The following is a 15,428-nucleotide window of genomic DNA, read 5'->3' on the forward strand; positions in this document are numbered from 1 at the left end:
ATCAATACATATATACAAGTTTCTTTGCATATGTATACATAAATATACCCATGTATTCATAATAGACACGTCTATGCATAATATGTGTAGGATCTGATGGCACGCATTTGATGTATGTGTATATGCCTGTCTGTGTACATATGGATCTGAGTGTTGGTGTCTGTGTAGATGGGTGCACATGTATTTGTGTATGTATGTTTGCATTTGGAACGTGAAGGATACTCCAGCCTCAGAGTAGTGTGTGCTCATCCCTGTGATGAGGAAGGGAGAATAGGCAGAAGGCTTTCAACTGGGTCTTTAATGTTTTGCATATTTAACCATTCATCAAAAATGGAAAGCGTTGGTGTTGAACCTGGGTGCCAGATATATGGGTTGATTTTTGTTCTCTGTATTTTTATGTATGTGTGAAGCATTTCATGTCTGTGAAAAACAATTCTGGATCAGCAGGGATCACATAGTTGGGGCCTGTATCACTGCCGTTTCTGGAAGCCTTAAACAGGCCTGGGAGTGGTACAGTAGCTGGGTTTTGCAATCTTCCAATGAGAACTACTTTTGGTAGTGTTCCCCTGGACAAAGTGCATTAGGATGACTGGAGGGTTTCTTGTCCTTTTTTTTTTTTTTTTATGATCAAATTCTTCATTGCTCTTTAGGTCAGCTGCAACTTGGAACCTCATCTGAGGGGCAATGTGTATGTTCAGTATCAATCGTAAGTATTCTGAACATAAACATCTTCACATTTTGTCTTGGTATAGTGTTGTAATTATGTTGCTGTCTGGGTTTTTCCCACTAAATAGACAGCTTTCATATGCATGGTATTTTTAAAAATGTAAATATTAAGAGCTGATACAGAAATATATAGAGAGGGGACTTGAAAACGCATTTGTATTTCATTCGCTGGATACTTAACGTAGTTTTGAATCTTTTACAATGGTTATTCTTTTTACTTACATAGTTTTAATAATTAAAATACAAACTGAAAAGGGGTAACTAGCATAGAGAAGAAATGGAAGCCCCGTGTAATCTCGGTGTGCTTTCCGCCCCCTAAGAGAGCAGTTGGTATAGCCTTTCTGCTTGTCCTCCTGTTTGTCTGGGACATGCTGTGGCTAATGGGTTAAATTATTGTAGTAAGAAAAATAGCAATCCTTGCTAAGAAAGGAGAGGCTCTGACAATGGGAAACACCTGTGCATTTTTAATGGTCCAGTCTTTCAGTTTAAGCTGCTTTGACTCAAGCTGATTTCCATGCATCAGAACCTCTGGGAGGGTTAGTAAAAAGCGTTCCTGAATATATTGTGAGCTTTCAGGAGCTTGAATGCCCTCATGAGGACTCCCTAGTACAAAAGCAGTGAACTTGGTGGTCCTACGGTAAACTAGTAAAAAGGTTCATTAACAGTAGGGGTCATCTGCATAATAGAAAGTTACTGTAAAAGGCATCCTTTAATTTGTGGCTTTTTTTAAAGGGAAGAAGAATGTCAAGCAGCCCTTTCCCTGTTTAATGGACGATGGTACGCAGGACGGCAGCTCCAGTGCGAATTCTGCCCAGTGACCCGATGGAAAATGGCAATTTGTGGTAAAATACAACATAATGATTTGACCCTAGTGGTTCCACTGTTGTGTAAAGGGACATTCTTAAGGGAAAAAACACTTTTTTTTTTTTTTAAGTTCAGTGCGGGGCTTGAACTCACGACTCCGAGATCGAGACCTGAGCTGAGATCAAGAGTCAGATGCTCAACCGGCTGAGCCACCCAGGCGCCCCCAAAACACAGTCTTTTAAAGGAGTAAAACATAGCTTTTGCCTCCTGAACTAGACGAGCAGAGATCGTTATATCAAGAAGCTCGCGTGTTAGATCAGTGCTAGACCTTACGGGTCACTTTATGGACGAGGTGACTGAAGTGACAGTGTATCAGTGACAGAGTTGGGGCTAGAGTTCCCATCTTCTCACTCTCATTACTGGGCTTTAAAACTTGAGGAAGCCTGAGGAGTCGTGTTTGTGGGAAGCCACCTTTTCCTTGTTGCATGGGCGGAAGTGATCTCTCCTCATTGGCTCCCCTCACTCAAGCTGGGTTCCCCCCCCATCTTTATCCCTAATAAATTTTCTGTCATCCTTGCCACCTAAAACGTTATAACATTGCCTGCCTTGCTTGAAAGACATGCTTTCGTGCAGTGGAGACTGATTATAGCTGTAGGATCCGGTCAGGGCGCATTCAGTCAGACTGACTCATCAGACTGTGGCCGCCAAGTCAAGGAATGAGTCAGTCCTTTGAGTAGCCAGTAGTTTTGGAGGCCTCATTACTTTTTCATTTTTGTTGGATGGGCTTAGCCAAACTATTTATTGTTGAACGACTCTGGAAGCAAAGAGCTGGAACTGTCAATGCCTTAGGGGAGCACTTTGCTTACCCTTTACTTTTCTTGACTTTACACTTGCCTGCTTAACACCTCTTATTAAAAAAATATATAATTTACAAAGTCTTTATCTTTGGCAGCCTGGTCTTAATGGATGCTGGCAGTTAAAAAACCATTGATTCAAGGCGGGGTGGGGGGGGGGGAAGAATTTAGAATTCCTTGCTTTGGAAAGCAGAAGAACCATTATGCCTGAAATTTGAAAGCTTGTGGGCTGAAAGAGATGGAACTGTTTTTTTCCCTGAAGGCAGTTATTTTTGTCAGTTCCTGGGAATCCAGTGTGTTTTCAGTGAGGTACTTCTGAGTGTGACATTGGCCTCCCCCAAAACAGGAGACTATTTTACCTGCTTGCTTGCTTATTTATTTGACAGAGACAGAGATAGCGAGAGCAGGAACACAAGCAAGGGGAGTGGGAGAGGGAGAAGCAGGCTTCCCGCGGAGCAGGGAGCCCGATGTGGGGCTCGATCCCAGGACCCTGGGATCATGACCTGAGCTGAAGGCAGACACTTAACAACTGAGCCACCCAGGCACCCCAGTGCTTTTTTTTTTTTTTTTTAAATAACAGCTTTGTTATTTTCCGAAGTAACTAATGATGTTGAGCATTTTTTGTGTGTCCTCATTATTGGCCATTTGTAAATCTTCCTTGGAGAGATGTCTAGATACTTTGCCCATTGTTAATTAGGTTGTCTTTTTATTATTGGGTTGTAAGAGTGCTTGATCCGTTCTACAGACAAGCCTCTTATTGCAGACGTGATTGGCTAATATTTTCTCCCATTCTGTGGGTTGTCTGTTCACTTTGATGATGTCCTGTGAAGTACAAAAGTTTATAATTTTGATGAAATCCATTTTATCTATCTATGTCTATCTATATTTTTTTGTTTGTACTTTTGGTGTCATACCTAAGAATCCATTGCTCAGCCCAGTGTCACAAAGATTTTACTTGTATGTCTTCCTCAGACAGTTGTATGGTTTCATGTCTTACATTTAGGACTCTGATCGATTTTGGCTTTTCGTATATAATATGTGGTAGGGAGGGATTTCACTTTTAACTGTTTTACATATCTGGGGAATTTACGGACTTAAAAAAGTTTGAAAACCTCAAAAGGATCTCTTAAGTTGTTCAGATAGATTTCACCTGTGACAAGAATCTTCCATATTAAAAGCATTTGGTAAATTTAAAAGCGTTAGGCCAATGTTTCCCCTCTTCTTTTTTTTTTTTTTTTTAAAGATTTTATTTATTTGACAGAGAGAGACACAGCGAGAGAGGGAACACAAGCAGGGGGAGTGGGAGAGGGAGAAGCAGGCTTCCCGCCGAGCAGGGAGCCTGGTGCGGGGCTCGATCCCAGGACCCTGGGATCGTGACCTGAGCCGAAGGCAGACGCTTAACGACTGAGCCACCCAGGCTCCCCTCTTCTTCTTAAAGTATAAAGAAAATACTAAGCCGTCCACTTCTCAGAGGCTCTCTTTGGGCCAGTAGCCCTGTCCTGCCACCAGCATGCTGTCAGAGCGCCCTGTCACAGGGCCTCCCAAGGGCTGGGTGTTCAGTGTTAATTAGGGATCGACACCGTCCATCGGTGGGACGGTGAAACCCTAAAAAACAAAACAAAACACAAAACCCCGGTGTGGTCACCGTTTGTTCAGTTGCACCCCGCACCCTCATCCCGTCGGAGACCAGGGTATCGGCGTAATGAAAACTTCTGGTTTCGTTACCGCTCACAGTGCCGTTTGTTAGAGTGTTTGCGATTGTTTTGAAATTCTGGGAACCAGAGCTATGAGATCACTTTACATAGGCCGCTTTGAGATAATGCGCAGGAGGAGATAGGCCTGTCACGTCTGAACATCAGCGGTGTGCCTTCTGAAAAGGGTAAAGCGCTAGCAGTAAATGCTGTTTCCTCACTGTGCCCTTGCAGGTTTGTTTGAAATACAGCAGTGCCCACGAGGAAAACACTGCAACTTCCTGCATGTGTTCCGAAATCCCAACAATGAGTTTTGGGAGGCTAACAGAGACATCTACCTGTCTCCCGATCGGACCGGCCCCTCCTTCGGTAAGGGCTCGGAGAGGAGAGACAGGACGGGCCACCACGAGGAGTACTATGGGAGGCCCAGGAGGAGACGGAGCCCTAGCCCATCGCACTCCTACAAGAGGAACGGGGAAGCAGAGAGGAAAAGGAGAAGCAGGCGCCGGGGCCAGAAGTCTCACAAACACATGGCAAGGAGTCGCGAGAGGCACGTTTCACGGAGTAGAGCAAGGAAAAGGGCCCGCAGCCGGGGCCGGGGCAGCGGGAGCCAGAGCTCCTCTAGGTCCAGGAGCCGTGGCAGGAGGAGGTCAGGCAGCAGAGACAGAATTCTTCAGAGTCCCAAATGCAAATAAACGTACTTTGTTCTTACATGATTGTAGATCTTCTTTATGAGGGCTGCTTCATACTGGGGCCTAGGGGGCTCTGAGCTCGATGGCTGAGCAAGGCTGGCAGAACCCTATTTAAAAAGGCCTTTATGCTCTGATAAGCAGTGTGTTTAGTATAGAAAACCTAGAAGAACCTACAGTGTACAGATAGCCTGGAAATCACCTGTAATCCTAACCCTTAGTGAGAACGTTAACATGGGAGCAGTGCTTACGCCTTCTTTTCCTCTTCTGCGTCTGCACACATGGTTTTTTTTTTTTTTTTCACAGTAAGATCATATATGGCTGCAGTTGAAAATGTTTTTTTCTCCACCAAACCTCCTATTTCATCAAGCTTCTTCTTTTTCTCACTGCCCAGCGTGGACCTATCCCTTTATTCAACCATACCCCTATTGTTGGATTTTAAATTACCTTTAATTTTGCACTATTAAAGAATCTAGTGCTATAAACAGTCCTGTTGTGGATTTCCTTAAATACTTTCACATATTTTTGACCGTTTCCTTACGATAAATTATGTTACATCAAGAGCTAGGACTCCTGAAGCGTTTCCAAATTGCCCTCCAGAAAGGCTACAACAATAAGTTTTGCTGTTCTCACACCACCAAGTTCATCTTTGCCGATTTGGTAAATTTTATGTTTAACTGTTTTGTTTCTCTATGTATTGGCTCAGCTACTTTTTCTGTATTTAATAACTGTTAAATTTGGTTGTTTGCCCTTTATTAATTATCTCTTGGGTTTTTCTACATGCAATAGCTGAGCAGCTTTTTGACTTTAAAATTCCTTTTGTTTTAAAGTACTTAAAGGGTAAAGTCCGTTTATTTCCTCTCCCTCCTGTCCCGTATTCACAGCCCCTTCTCAGCTGGAAGTTCTCCATGAGGGGCTGCATCTTTTTTATAGTGTGTTGGGGAGCTGTTGAGATAGAGGTAAGTCTTATTTCTGTCATCTTTAGGAAAATGAGGGTCATTGCTACTGAATCTGCCTGGTGTTAAAGCAATTCTCATTTAAAAAGTGGTCAGAGAACCTTCTGTTTAAAAAAAAAGCTTAAGGCAAAAAATACCATTCTTCGATTTCAGATCATAAAAAAGAAAAGATGCTCTTATACTTACTTACACGTTTTTAATTTTCTTCGTAAACTTTCCATTGCCATACTGGACATCTTGAATTTCAGAGTATGTGGCTTTTGGCAACTTGGGATTTGGAAATAAGGGCTTAAGGATGCACAAAGTATTGAAGCTAACAGAAAGGGAAAGAAATTTCAAGATTGGGATTTCTGAGTAAGGTTATGTGTTGAAAGTGAGAGTTCTTAATATGTAGCCTATAAAAGTACTATTAGTATGGTCCAGAAATCATTTTACTTTAAAAATTGATTTGTTCAATTTTAAATGCCTGCTTTACCCTAAAAATGATTGAAAATTTTCTGTAATTACCTACTGGATTCACTAATGCTGAGTAACGATCACTAAATCCAGTATTTTTCAGTACTTCCCTAAATACGGCCAAGATATGCATAATTAAAGGTGGTATCCCGAGCTGAATAGCCTTCATAGATCATGGAGGACAAAATAGGATAAACACCAGCTTGTGCTCAAGGTAATTATGAGATGATGGGGTCTTTCTCTCCAGTGTTCATGGGCACTGCAGTGTGGAGGGAGGGAGAGAGCAGTTTTCAGCCAGTGGACTGGTCCATTATCCTGATAAATGTCCATCTTGAACTTAAATGTATTACTGTTTCTTAAACTTATAACCTGATTACTATTTATGATTTAAACATTCCAGCTCTACAGTGCCAGCAGAAGCCCATCAGGCCTGTTTTCAGTGAATAAACCAGATGAGTGTTGGAGACGCTCCATGTCTGCAAGTATCTTTTTAGCAGACTAGAAACTTGATGGTAGTTGATGCCTTGTTCTTTAATATCCTTGCTTTACTATGTAATATTTCCCATCTGCAGTTAGTAGGAGGTCCCTTAACTATCATAACCAAAGCTTTGAGTTGCTGCTTCTATTAGGTGGCAGTTTGTAAATACCAGTTCATTTTGGCGAGCGTACTAGCACCTCCAGTCGTGGTGGTGGGGGGGGTGCTGGGGGTTGGGGATCTGGTTGATTTGGAATACCTTTGATTACCTGGAGTAACGAGAGTTGCTCATTCAGAAAGTAGAAACGTCAACTGCATCAAGGTTTTAAAAGCGGCATTTATTGATTGAAAATAAATGTGTAGATGAGCTCTCAGCGTGGAAGCCACATTATTTTTTAGTGAGCTTTAAATTTAAGTACATGAAAACTTATATCTTCCATCATTTGTCTTGTGTGTGCTTTTAGCATCCACCTTCAAATGGAGGTGAATTTTCGACATTTTACTGAGAAAAATTTAAAATTCTTTCAGCAGCTCCCCATAGTTTGACAAAGTTTTGCAAAGAGAAAGATAAAAACAGACTACAGTGGTGTATGTTGAACATTTATTACAACTAATTGGTGATGTGATAAAGACAGTGCTAACACGGCCTGAATATGTATTGGTCACAATCACAACAAAGCTTAATCCAGCCCAGCAGATACAAATGAAAGTATAAACCACGAAGACATGTTTACATATACAGAAGTATGTATAAAAGTGACACTGAAACAACTGTATAGCTTTAAAAAAACACAGGGCCCACTAATGTCATTTTACCTCATTCAACTCTGTTTTACATGAAACGTGCTGTCTGTCTGCTTTTGTAAGATTTCTGATAACTAGGCATTGCCATGGAAGGGAAGGAAGCTGCCCTAAAGTTTGCAGCACTTGTTAAGTGGAGGGAAGCAAAAGAAACTTGGCCGTTAACAAGCACCCCAGGAGGAGCATTCGTGCTTTAAACAATGACTTAAGCAACATTTTGTGAAGAGAAGAACACATTTTTCTGTAAGGTAATGTTGTGAAGAGTTCCGGTAAGTCAATGTATCCATTTTTATTTGGGGGCATCAAAAACCATCCAAGTCACTAACTGGTTATGACCACAAAAAAAATTTGTCTCAGGAGTTGAATGTTCCTTGGCCTTAAAAGCAAACGTGCTCACTATTAAACAGTCGATCTCTGTTCCTCAACCCCGGCTTGGAAAGCCGGAGAAATAATTTTTAGTGTAAAACACATCATTTCAATTTAGTCATTTGTGTATTCCCTTTAATGTAGTTTCCAATAAGGAATAAATAATGGTATAAATTTTGTTCCTTTTTTTTTTTTTAAGTCTTGAACAGTTAAATTTTAATTCATTTGGTATGTATCAATTCCCTTTATTCTCATATATGCTGAAATGCTACACACTAGTCTTTGGTTTCATAAAACCAGGTTTCATATTATAATTTAAGTGTCCTTTGCCAAAGATGGTAATTAATGAACGTATATTGCCTGATTGTGTCATTCTAATAGATACATGATTAGATTGAGAGAAACAGATCTGTAAACTTTAAAATACCCAGAAATGGTACCTTTCTTTTCCTGCATCACTCTAATTCGTATTTAAGTCCCTTATCACTTGATTAACCGAAGTTCCCTTTAAAAAAAAATTTTGTGTAGGCCTGAATGAAGCAGCTTAGCAAAATAGTAATACTGACAAGACGTCATCTTATACCATTAGCTAACATGGACATGAAGGCAGTGGCCATCTACAGTGTGACCACAAGAAGTCATCAACAAGGGAGGAGAGTTATGTCAGTCCAATTTCTTCAAGGACACTACGTGGGGTTTCAGCTTCCTGTGGAGGGAAAATGTGAGACTCTGGTAAGCAGATGCGGGGAGGCTAGAGAATGTGAAATTGACACGGAAGGATGTGCAAGTTTCACAGAACAGTGCAAGCAAGTCATTGGTTTGGGCACATTTGAATACCGAGAGCAGGCAGTTATTTAGGGTTTTGCGCCCCAAACGTCAGAGACCACAGAAGGATATTTTGAGCATGCATCAAATACCTACTGATTACCTGCCAATGTGCTGGGCCCCGCTACTGCCACACAAGAAGCAGGCAAACCCACTGGCAATTTAGGAAATCATTGCTATCGAATTAGCTACAGGAAAGGTAAGTTACCTTAGTGTTAAAATCGAAAGCCTCCCCGAAATAAAAAGCAGGGAAAACCCAGAGTTCTCCCGAATCTTCACATAATTTTGTTTTCCATGCTTTTGTTTTTTATCATTTGGGTCACATGTATTTATAGAAATGTCTTCCTCTGGGTCTCGACTCAGTTTTTGACTTTAACTGTCCCCAGCAGCACGGCTTCAGAAACTCACCTTCCCAGCCCTCCCCTGGGCGACCGGTGGCTTCAGGGGAGGCAACATAACAGAAAGAATAGTCTAGGACCAAAGGCATTTTTTGGCTTATGCCACAACCAGTACTCATTTTTAAATGTCAAAGGCAGACAAAAAAAGCAGGCATAGCTAGAAAAAAATTATTAAAAATTTTCCAAAGTGGGGCACCTGGGTGGCTCAGTTGGTTCAGCGACTGCCTTCGGCTCAGGTCATGATCCCGGAGTCCCGGGATCAAGTCCCGCATAGGGCTCCCTGCTCGGCGGGGAGTCTGCTTCTCCCTCTGACCCTCCCCCCCTCTCATGTGCTCTGTCTCTCATTCTCTCTCTCTCAAATAAATAAATAAAATCTTTTAAAAAAAAAAAATTTTTTTTTCCAAAGTGGCTGATTGTGCATATCACAAAACAGGACCAGGTCAAATTCAGGTATTACTTGCAACAATTTTGTAATTAAAAGGCATTCGACAATTTAATGGAGAAAATGCAGTTTTTAGCATCCAATAATAAATAACTTACTTTTGCATCCTAATTGTGGTACAGCACAAAACAAGGAAAAGAAAAATATTAAACCATAAATCCATACATTAGATTTAATTGTATATAAGCATTACATGGAGTAATCTTAAGTAAATTAAACTCTAGCCTGTTTCCTGATTTGGAAAACAAGGATCACAGTACTTACCTTCATACATAGACATTTAAGGGAGAGAAGGCTTAGTGCCAGACTTCTAGAGAAGTGCTCAAAAAATGTTAACTGGTAGCATTACACGATTGAGACCTACCTACAAGAAGGTATTTAGCATTCAGTACTAAATAAAATATTATAAACCAACTCTGTATAAAGTTCACATGATGATCTTTTAGTAGGTTTATTAACGAAAAATGGGTAAAAATCGGCTTTGGTAGGAAAAAAAAAGGGTTTTTATGAAGTATTCTTGCCCTTGCCCCCGACATCAAACCTCACCCTAACCAGGCTACATCAAAATATATATAGGGGATAGGAAAACAAGTTAAACATTGCCACAAGATTACAATCCACCAAATACAGAATGGAAGATATTCTACAGCATGGGTGACTCGGTTAAAACAAAACAAAACAAAAATGGCAGGGGAGAAAAGCAGAGGAGTTGTTAAAGATGAAAAGACTTAAGAGACATCAACCAGATACAATGTGAGCCTTAGTGGGCATCTGGTTCTAACAAACCAATTACAGAAATGCAATTTTCAGGCAATTAGGAAAAACTGAATCAGGAACAAGATGTTAAGAGTTACTGTTAATTTGGGGGGTGTGTGGTTACTTCTGTCTCTTGGTGATGCATACTGAAGTATAGAAGATGAAATGATGTCCAGGGCTTGCTTTTAAAATGCTGAGGCCAAAATGGAGGGGGTGGTGGGAAACAGATGATGCAACAAGCATATGACTATAGGTATTGAGTTGAGGGGTGTTGAAGCTGAATGATGTGCACATGAAGGTTCCTTCTGTTTTATTTGCATGTCTCAGAGTTTTCGTGATAGTTTTTAAAGAAAGTCTAATGGAAAAGATGCAGCACTCCCAAGAATGATGTAAACCAGACTCTTTGATTTATGTTTAGCTTTAAACACTAAATATATGGACATCTGAATCACATACATCCTAAATAAAGGAAATGATTTAAAAATAATCATTTGCATTTAACCCTTGAACAACACGGATATGAACTGTACAGGTCCATTTTATACGGAGGCTTTTTACCATACAGTTCTGTAAGTGTATTTTCCTTAACATTTTTTCTCCAGCTTACTTTACTGTAGGAATACAGTATATAATACATACACAAAAGAGGTGTTAATGGAATGTTGAGGTTATTGGTAAGGTTTCCAGTCAGCAGTTGGCTATTAAGTTTGTGGGGAGTCAAACGTTATATATGTGGGTTTTCAACTGCCTGGGAGAGTCAGTGCTCCTAACCCCCCCCTCATTGTTCATAGGTCAACTGTAATGTTAAATAGTTTTTAAAAACACCATACAACCTTTAATGCATTTATTAAAAGATGCCTACATTGAATTCTATACAGCTAACATTCTTCCCTTATCCATGTAAAAATGGCTCTCATTCTATTCCCTGGAACTGGTCAGATTTCCCCTGTGTGCTTACTGCCTGCAGTCCTGTATCGCATTTCATGAAGAGAACCATGTTACTTATCAAATATGCATTATTTAAAATATGTGTCCTTTCTTAAAGGAATCATTTATACGTTTTACTCCTTGAGACTTGTACAAATAGTACATTAGTTTCTTTTACAAATTGTGTCCATAGTATAAAATGTAATTTTCCCATGTTGACACTGAAACTGTAGCTCAAAATTACCTAGAAGGACTGGTAGCTAAAGTAGTCACATTCCTAGAAACAAAGTAGAATGGTGGTTACCAAGGGCTGAGGGGAAGGGAAATGGAGAGTTGTTTAATGGATACAGTTTCGGTTTCACAGGAGGAAACATTTCTGGACGTCAGTTGCACAACACTGTGAACATACTTAACAGTACTGAACTGTAAACTTAACAGAATTTGCCAGCTTAACCACTTTTGGGTTTTTTTACACGATTTAATAAAATTACCTGGAAAAACCAAGATATAAAATATATTACTTGTCAAAAGGGATGGAGAAGAAAAAAGTCATTCACATGAGACAAAGTACATGCAATACTTTTATTTTAGACGTGCAAGAAAAGCGGTTTCAGAATCTATGAATTGAAAGCAAGCAGCTGTATACAAATAACAAAAGAAGCAACATCTTGTTACAGCTCAGCACACAGCATCCAAAGCAAACCGGCAGAAGACAATGCATGTTCAGCATTAAAACCAGACGAATCACATCTTGCAGGGTGGGAGGAGGGACAGAGGGAAAAAAATGGAAATGGAAGACCAATGTTCCCAATGCTTTCAATGTATGCTGCTAAGTTTCTCATTTGATAGCCCATCCAGGTGCTTCAAAAGTAAAGCAGGACATAGAGAATCCTGGAACAGGCCGCTCTGCATACCCGCCTAATCGACATTTTCACGGGTCGTCTTTCAGTGGTAAACCTGTTTGAGCGTCTTCTGAATTTGTTTACTGGTAACTTACTTAGTAGGCTTTAAACTCTCTAGATAGGAACAATGAATTATTTGGTACTTTTATAATAAGATAAGTTGCATATTTTATTAAAAGTATACACAACGACCAATATTAAAAGTCTTAACATAAAACCAGAGTTAACAAATCATTAAATATTTAAATGAAGACAATATATACTATAAAAGCATAACTAGTAAAATATTAGTATTTAAACTGAGTATTAGAATTTTCCTATTGAACAAGATACTGCAGCAGAGACTTCTGACACAGCTTTCTGATCATTCGTCAAGGGACTGTTCAGGACTGTCCAGCGTAAATGTGACTGAATGGAGGTGCATCACGAACTTAAGAACTGTGAATGTTTTACCCTTAAATACCACGTGAAGTACAGATTTTACTTTCTGGAATTATTTCCAAATACACTTTTATGGGATACATTAGAATACGTTAGCTCATATAGGCTGTCATACAGTCACACGAAATAGAATTTCTTTTGAAGACCAAGCCACGCTATATAGGTTACTGCACTGCTTATTTTGCCATAGCGTTTCCACTATATTTTCTTTGGTGAACCATTTTAATGATGGCTAGATTTTCCTCTTTCAAGATTTTAATCATAGATGGTTCGTAGATGATGACGTGTATGTGTTTAAGATGAAATACTACTCAAAACAAACATTCATAGGTCATATCTCAAGTAGAAATTAAACCAGTTGCGAGCAGGACTAAACTACATCAAGATCACATATAGAACGAAAATAAAACAGAAAAAGAAAAATGAGGACAGGAAAAACAATTACAATTGAAAGGTATTAGTTCTGAAATGCTCTATTATACAAGATAGTCACCAAGCTGAGGATATTTTCTTTCATAAGTATATCAGCTCTCTATTTCCTCTGTGAAATTCTGCATACACGATGAGTAGTCATTTAGTACACAGGGACATTAAAATATTCATGACGTGGCTACAAAAGAAATGCATACATTCTTACACAGTATACAAACTGACAGACACAATCAGATTTCTAGAATGTTTAGTGCACAGTAAAGAAAAGGAAACTTAAATTTTTGTTTTTGTTCTTTGGTTTATGTCTGAACATTTAACTTCTAAACAGTGCTTAGGAGTTCCGATTCCATTTCTTTTAGTAACTTTATATAATGATAAATCAAAATGACCTATATCCTACAAAATCCAAAAGCACTGTTACTAACAGGCTGAAAAGATTTTCAGTGTAAAATCGTCTGGTCAATACTGAGTTAACTGAAAATTCTATTAGAATACTACCTCCCGCCAGCCTTCAAGTATATCAGGATTTTATTACACAAAGTAAAGGAATTTAATCCCTTAATGAAAATCATTACATCCTTTGGTGACCATAAACTCTTCTACAGATCCTAAAGGAAAATCTCTGCCAAGAAAGAGTGGAAAAGTAGTCACCCATTTGGTATTTTAAGTAGCAATGGAGGTCTTTAATGGTTCACTTAGCTTGAAAAAAATTCCAAAGACTATGCCTTTGAGACTAAGGATATTATTTTTTAAAATAATCCTCAAGATAGATTTTAAAGAACTCTCCAAAAAGATTTGTTAGATGTCTATGCCTACACATGTATGTAAATAGAGATTTCTCATATCAACGAGGTAACCTGAGGTGAGGTTTTAAACTGACCCGAGAGTGTCCAGAGATGGATTTCTAGGGACTCGAAGAATCCCCTAGAGGCAAAATTACATACAGATTTTCCTGAGAAGAGGGCCCATGGCTCTTCGGACTCTCAAAGGGATTATACCCCTGCCAAAAGGCTTGTGACTCAAAGTTTAAAACTGCTCATTTGAGGGCTTGTAAAATATCCTCACTTTAACACTAAAGTTGGCATTTTGAAATGTTAGGCTACAAAGTCATGTAAACTGTTCAAATATGTAACAGATCCCTTATACAATAACCATTGAATACAAAAGTATCTGAGAAGCGCCAGTTAAATTTTAATCCTCAGATAATTCTTAAAACAGTTTAAAAAGAGATAGTTTTGCCTTTTTCCCCCCACTCAGAATACAGTGGCATGAACCAGCAAGTTAAAATAATACTAGTAAGAAACCCAAATGCTTCACTTTCTTAGAGAAGCTCTCATTTTCATAGGGGAATCCTATTTATCTATTTCTGTACCAATGACATCAGTACTTCACAGTATTTAATAATGCTTTTTTGTCAATGAACCTCTGAACCTATTTCAGTATTCTCTGTGTAAAAAAATAAATTGTAAGTCCCAATGATGGATCATTATCAGAGTAAAATTCCCTATGAAAAGATCAGTTAAAGGAAGTACTGGGACTATCCCTTGGGATTTAATGTAATTAAACTTTTCAGGTAATGCTAAAATATAAATAACAAACTTGACAAAATTATAAGTACAAACTGAATTCATAGATCCTACTACATTTTGATGCATGTCAGTACTCCAGCACGTATTCTAGTACGCTTTCTTACACCCAATGAAACTCTTGCTGTGATACATAGTCTCTGTTTTCTGGGGAGAGAACAAGAAAAGTTTAAGTCTGTCAACCTTTCACCTACATACCAGTTCTTTGAGACTTTATAAAATTATAGCTTTTCATCTTTTTTGTTTTCTCTCTTAATTTTATACACACTATGGGAAAACCAACCATGGAGAGCTTATGCCCACTGAAAGAAAAGAGAAAGGTAGTTTCCCCAAATAGGGCTGAGCACACGGCTGTTCCTCCCCAGAAGAGACTTACTAGGAAAGGCAACAAACAATTCTTAAACCAAGACTGCCCAGCATTTCTGACAGACCTTTTACTACATTAGTAAAGGAAAGGGTAGATGATAAGCCAAACTATTCTTTATAGCTAATGATCCATATTAGTATACTTAAACAAGAAATTAGCATCCATCAATTGTGAAGAATATTCTTCATAGGGAGAAAACCCTCTTCGTTGGAAAAACACCCTTTAAGAAGAAAAACCCTAAAATGCACAAAAATAATGTATTCTTTTACCACTCTTAAGTTGCTATAACACGTTTTCTTCAATAATTTCTCAGTTTAGACAGCGTCTGAAAAAGTTGTGCTAAAAATGCCTTAATGACCAACTAACCTTTAAGGTTGATTTTAAGCTAAATGATACAGGTATGCCCGTATTAACCAAGTTATATCTTCTCTTATATACAAAGGAAATATTATAGAAGATTGAATATAACTCCAGTATTCTGGGCCCTCACACCACCAGGACATCTTCTGAGTCACGGAATAATTAAGAACTGGG

General features: G+C 39.0%; 2 protein-coding genes across 7 annotated transcripts in view; one reads left to right on the forward strand and one right to left on the reverse strand.

Moving 5' to 3' along the window:
* Window positions 1-4,786, forward strand: part of ZRSR2 (zinc finger CCCH-type, RNA binding motif and serine/arginine rich 2) — a 28,877-nt gene extending 24,091 nt beyond the window's left edge. For all 3 annotated transcript variants that reach the window (XM_035000045.1, XM_035000036.1, XM_035000054.1), the window contains 3 exons: window positions 651-706; window positions 1,459-1,568; window positions 4,310-4,786. In XM_035000045.1, coding sequence (XP_034855936.1) covers window positions 651-706; window positions 1,459-1,568; window positions 4,310-4,770 — 627 coding nt within the window. In that variant the 3' untranslated portion in view covers window positions 4,771-4,786. The remainder of the gene's footprint in view (window positions 1-650; window positions 707-1,458; window positions 1,569-4,309) is intronic.
* A 2,184-nt stretch (window positions 4,787-6,970) lies between these two features.
* The window catches only part of AP1S2 (adaptor related protein complex 1 subunit sigma 2), a 29,132-nt gene continuing 20,674 nt past the window's right edge, over window positions 6,971-15,428 (reverse strand). Inside the window, exon 5 of one of the 4 annotated variants that reach the window (XM_035000075.1) lies at window positions 6,971-8,524. In XM_035000075.1, coding sequence (XP_034855966.1) covers window positions 8,477-8,524 — 48 coding nt within the window. In that variant the 3' untranslated portion in view covers window positions 6,971-8,476. Of the gene's footprint in view, window positions 8,525-10,842; window positions 14,675-15,428 lie in introns of those variants that run through there. The other 3 variants (XR_004678257.1, XM_035000086.1, XM_035000066.1) reach the window with 3 other exon arrangements.

Source organism: Mirounga leonina, unplaced genomic scaffold (genome assembly GCF_011800145.1).
Source record: "Mirounga leonina isolate KUSES-001 unplaced genomic scaffold, KU_Mleo_1.0 Mir_101595, whole genome shotgun sequence".
NCBI lineage: Eukaryota > Metazoa > Chordata > Mammalia > Carnivora > Phocidae > Mirounga > Mirounga leonina.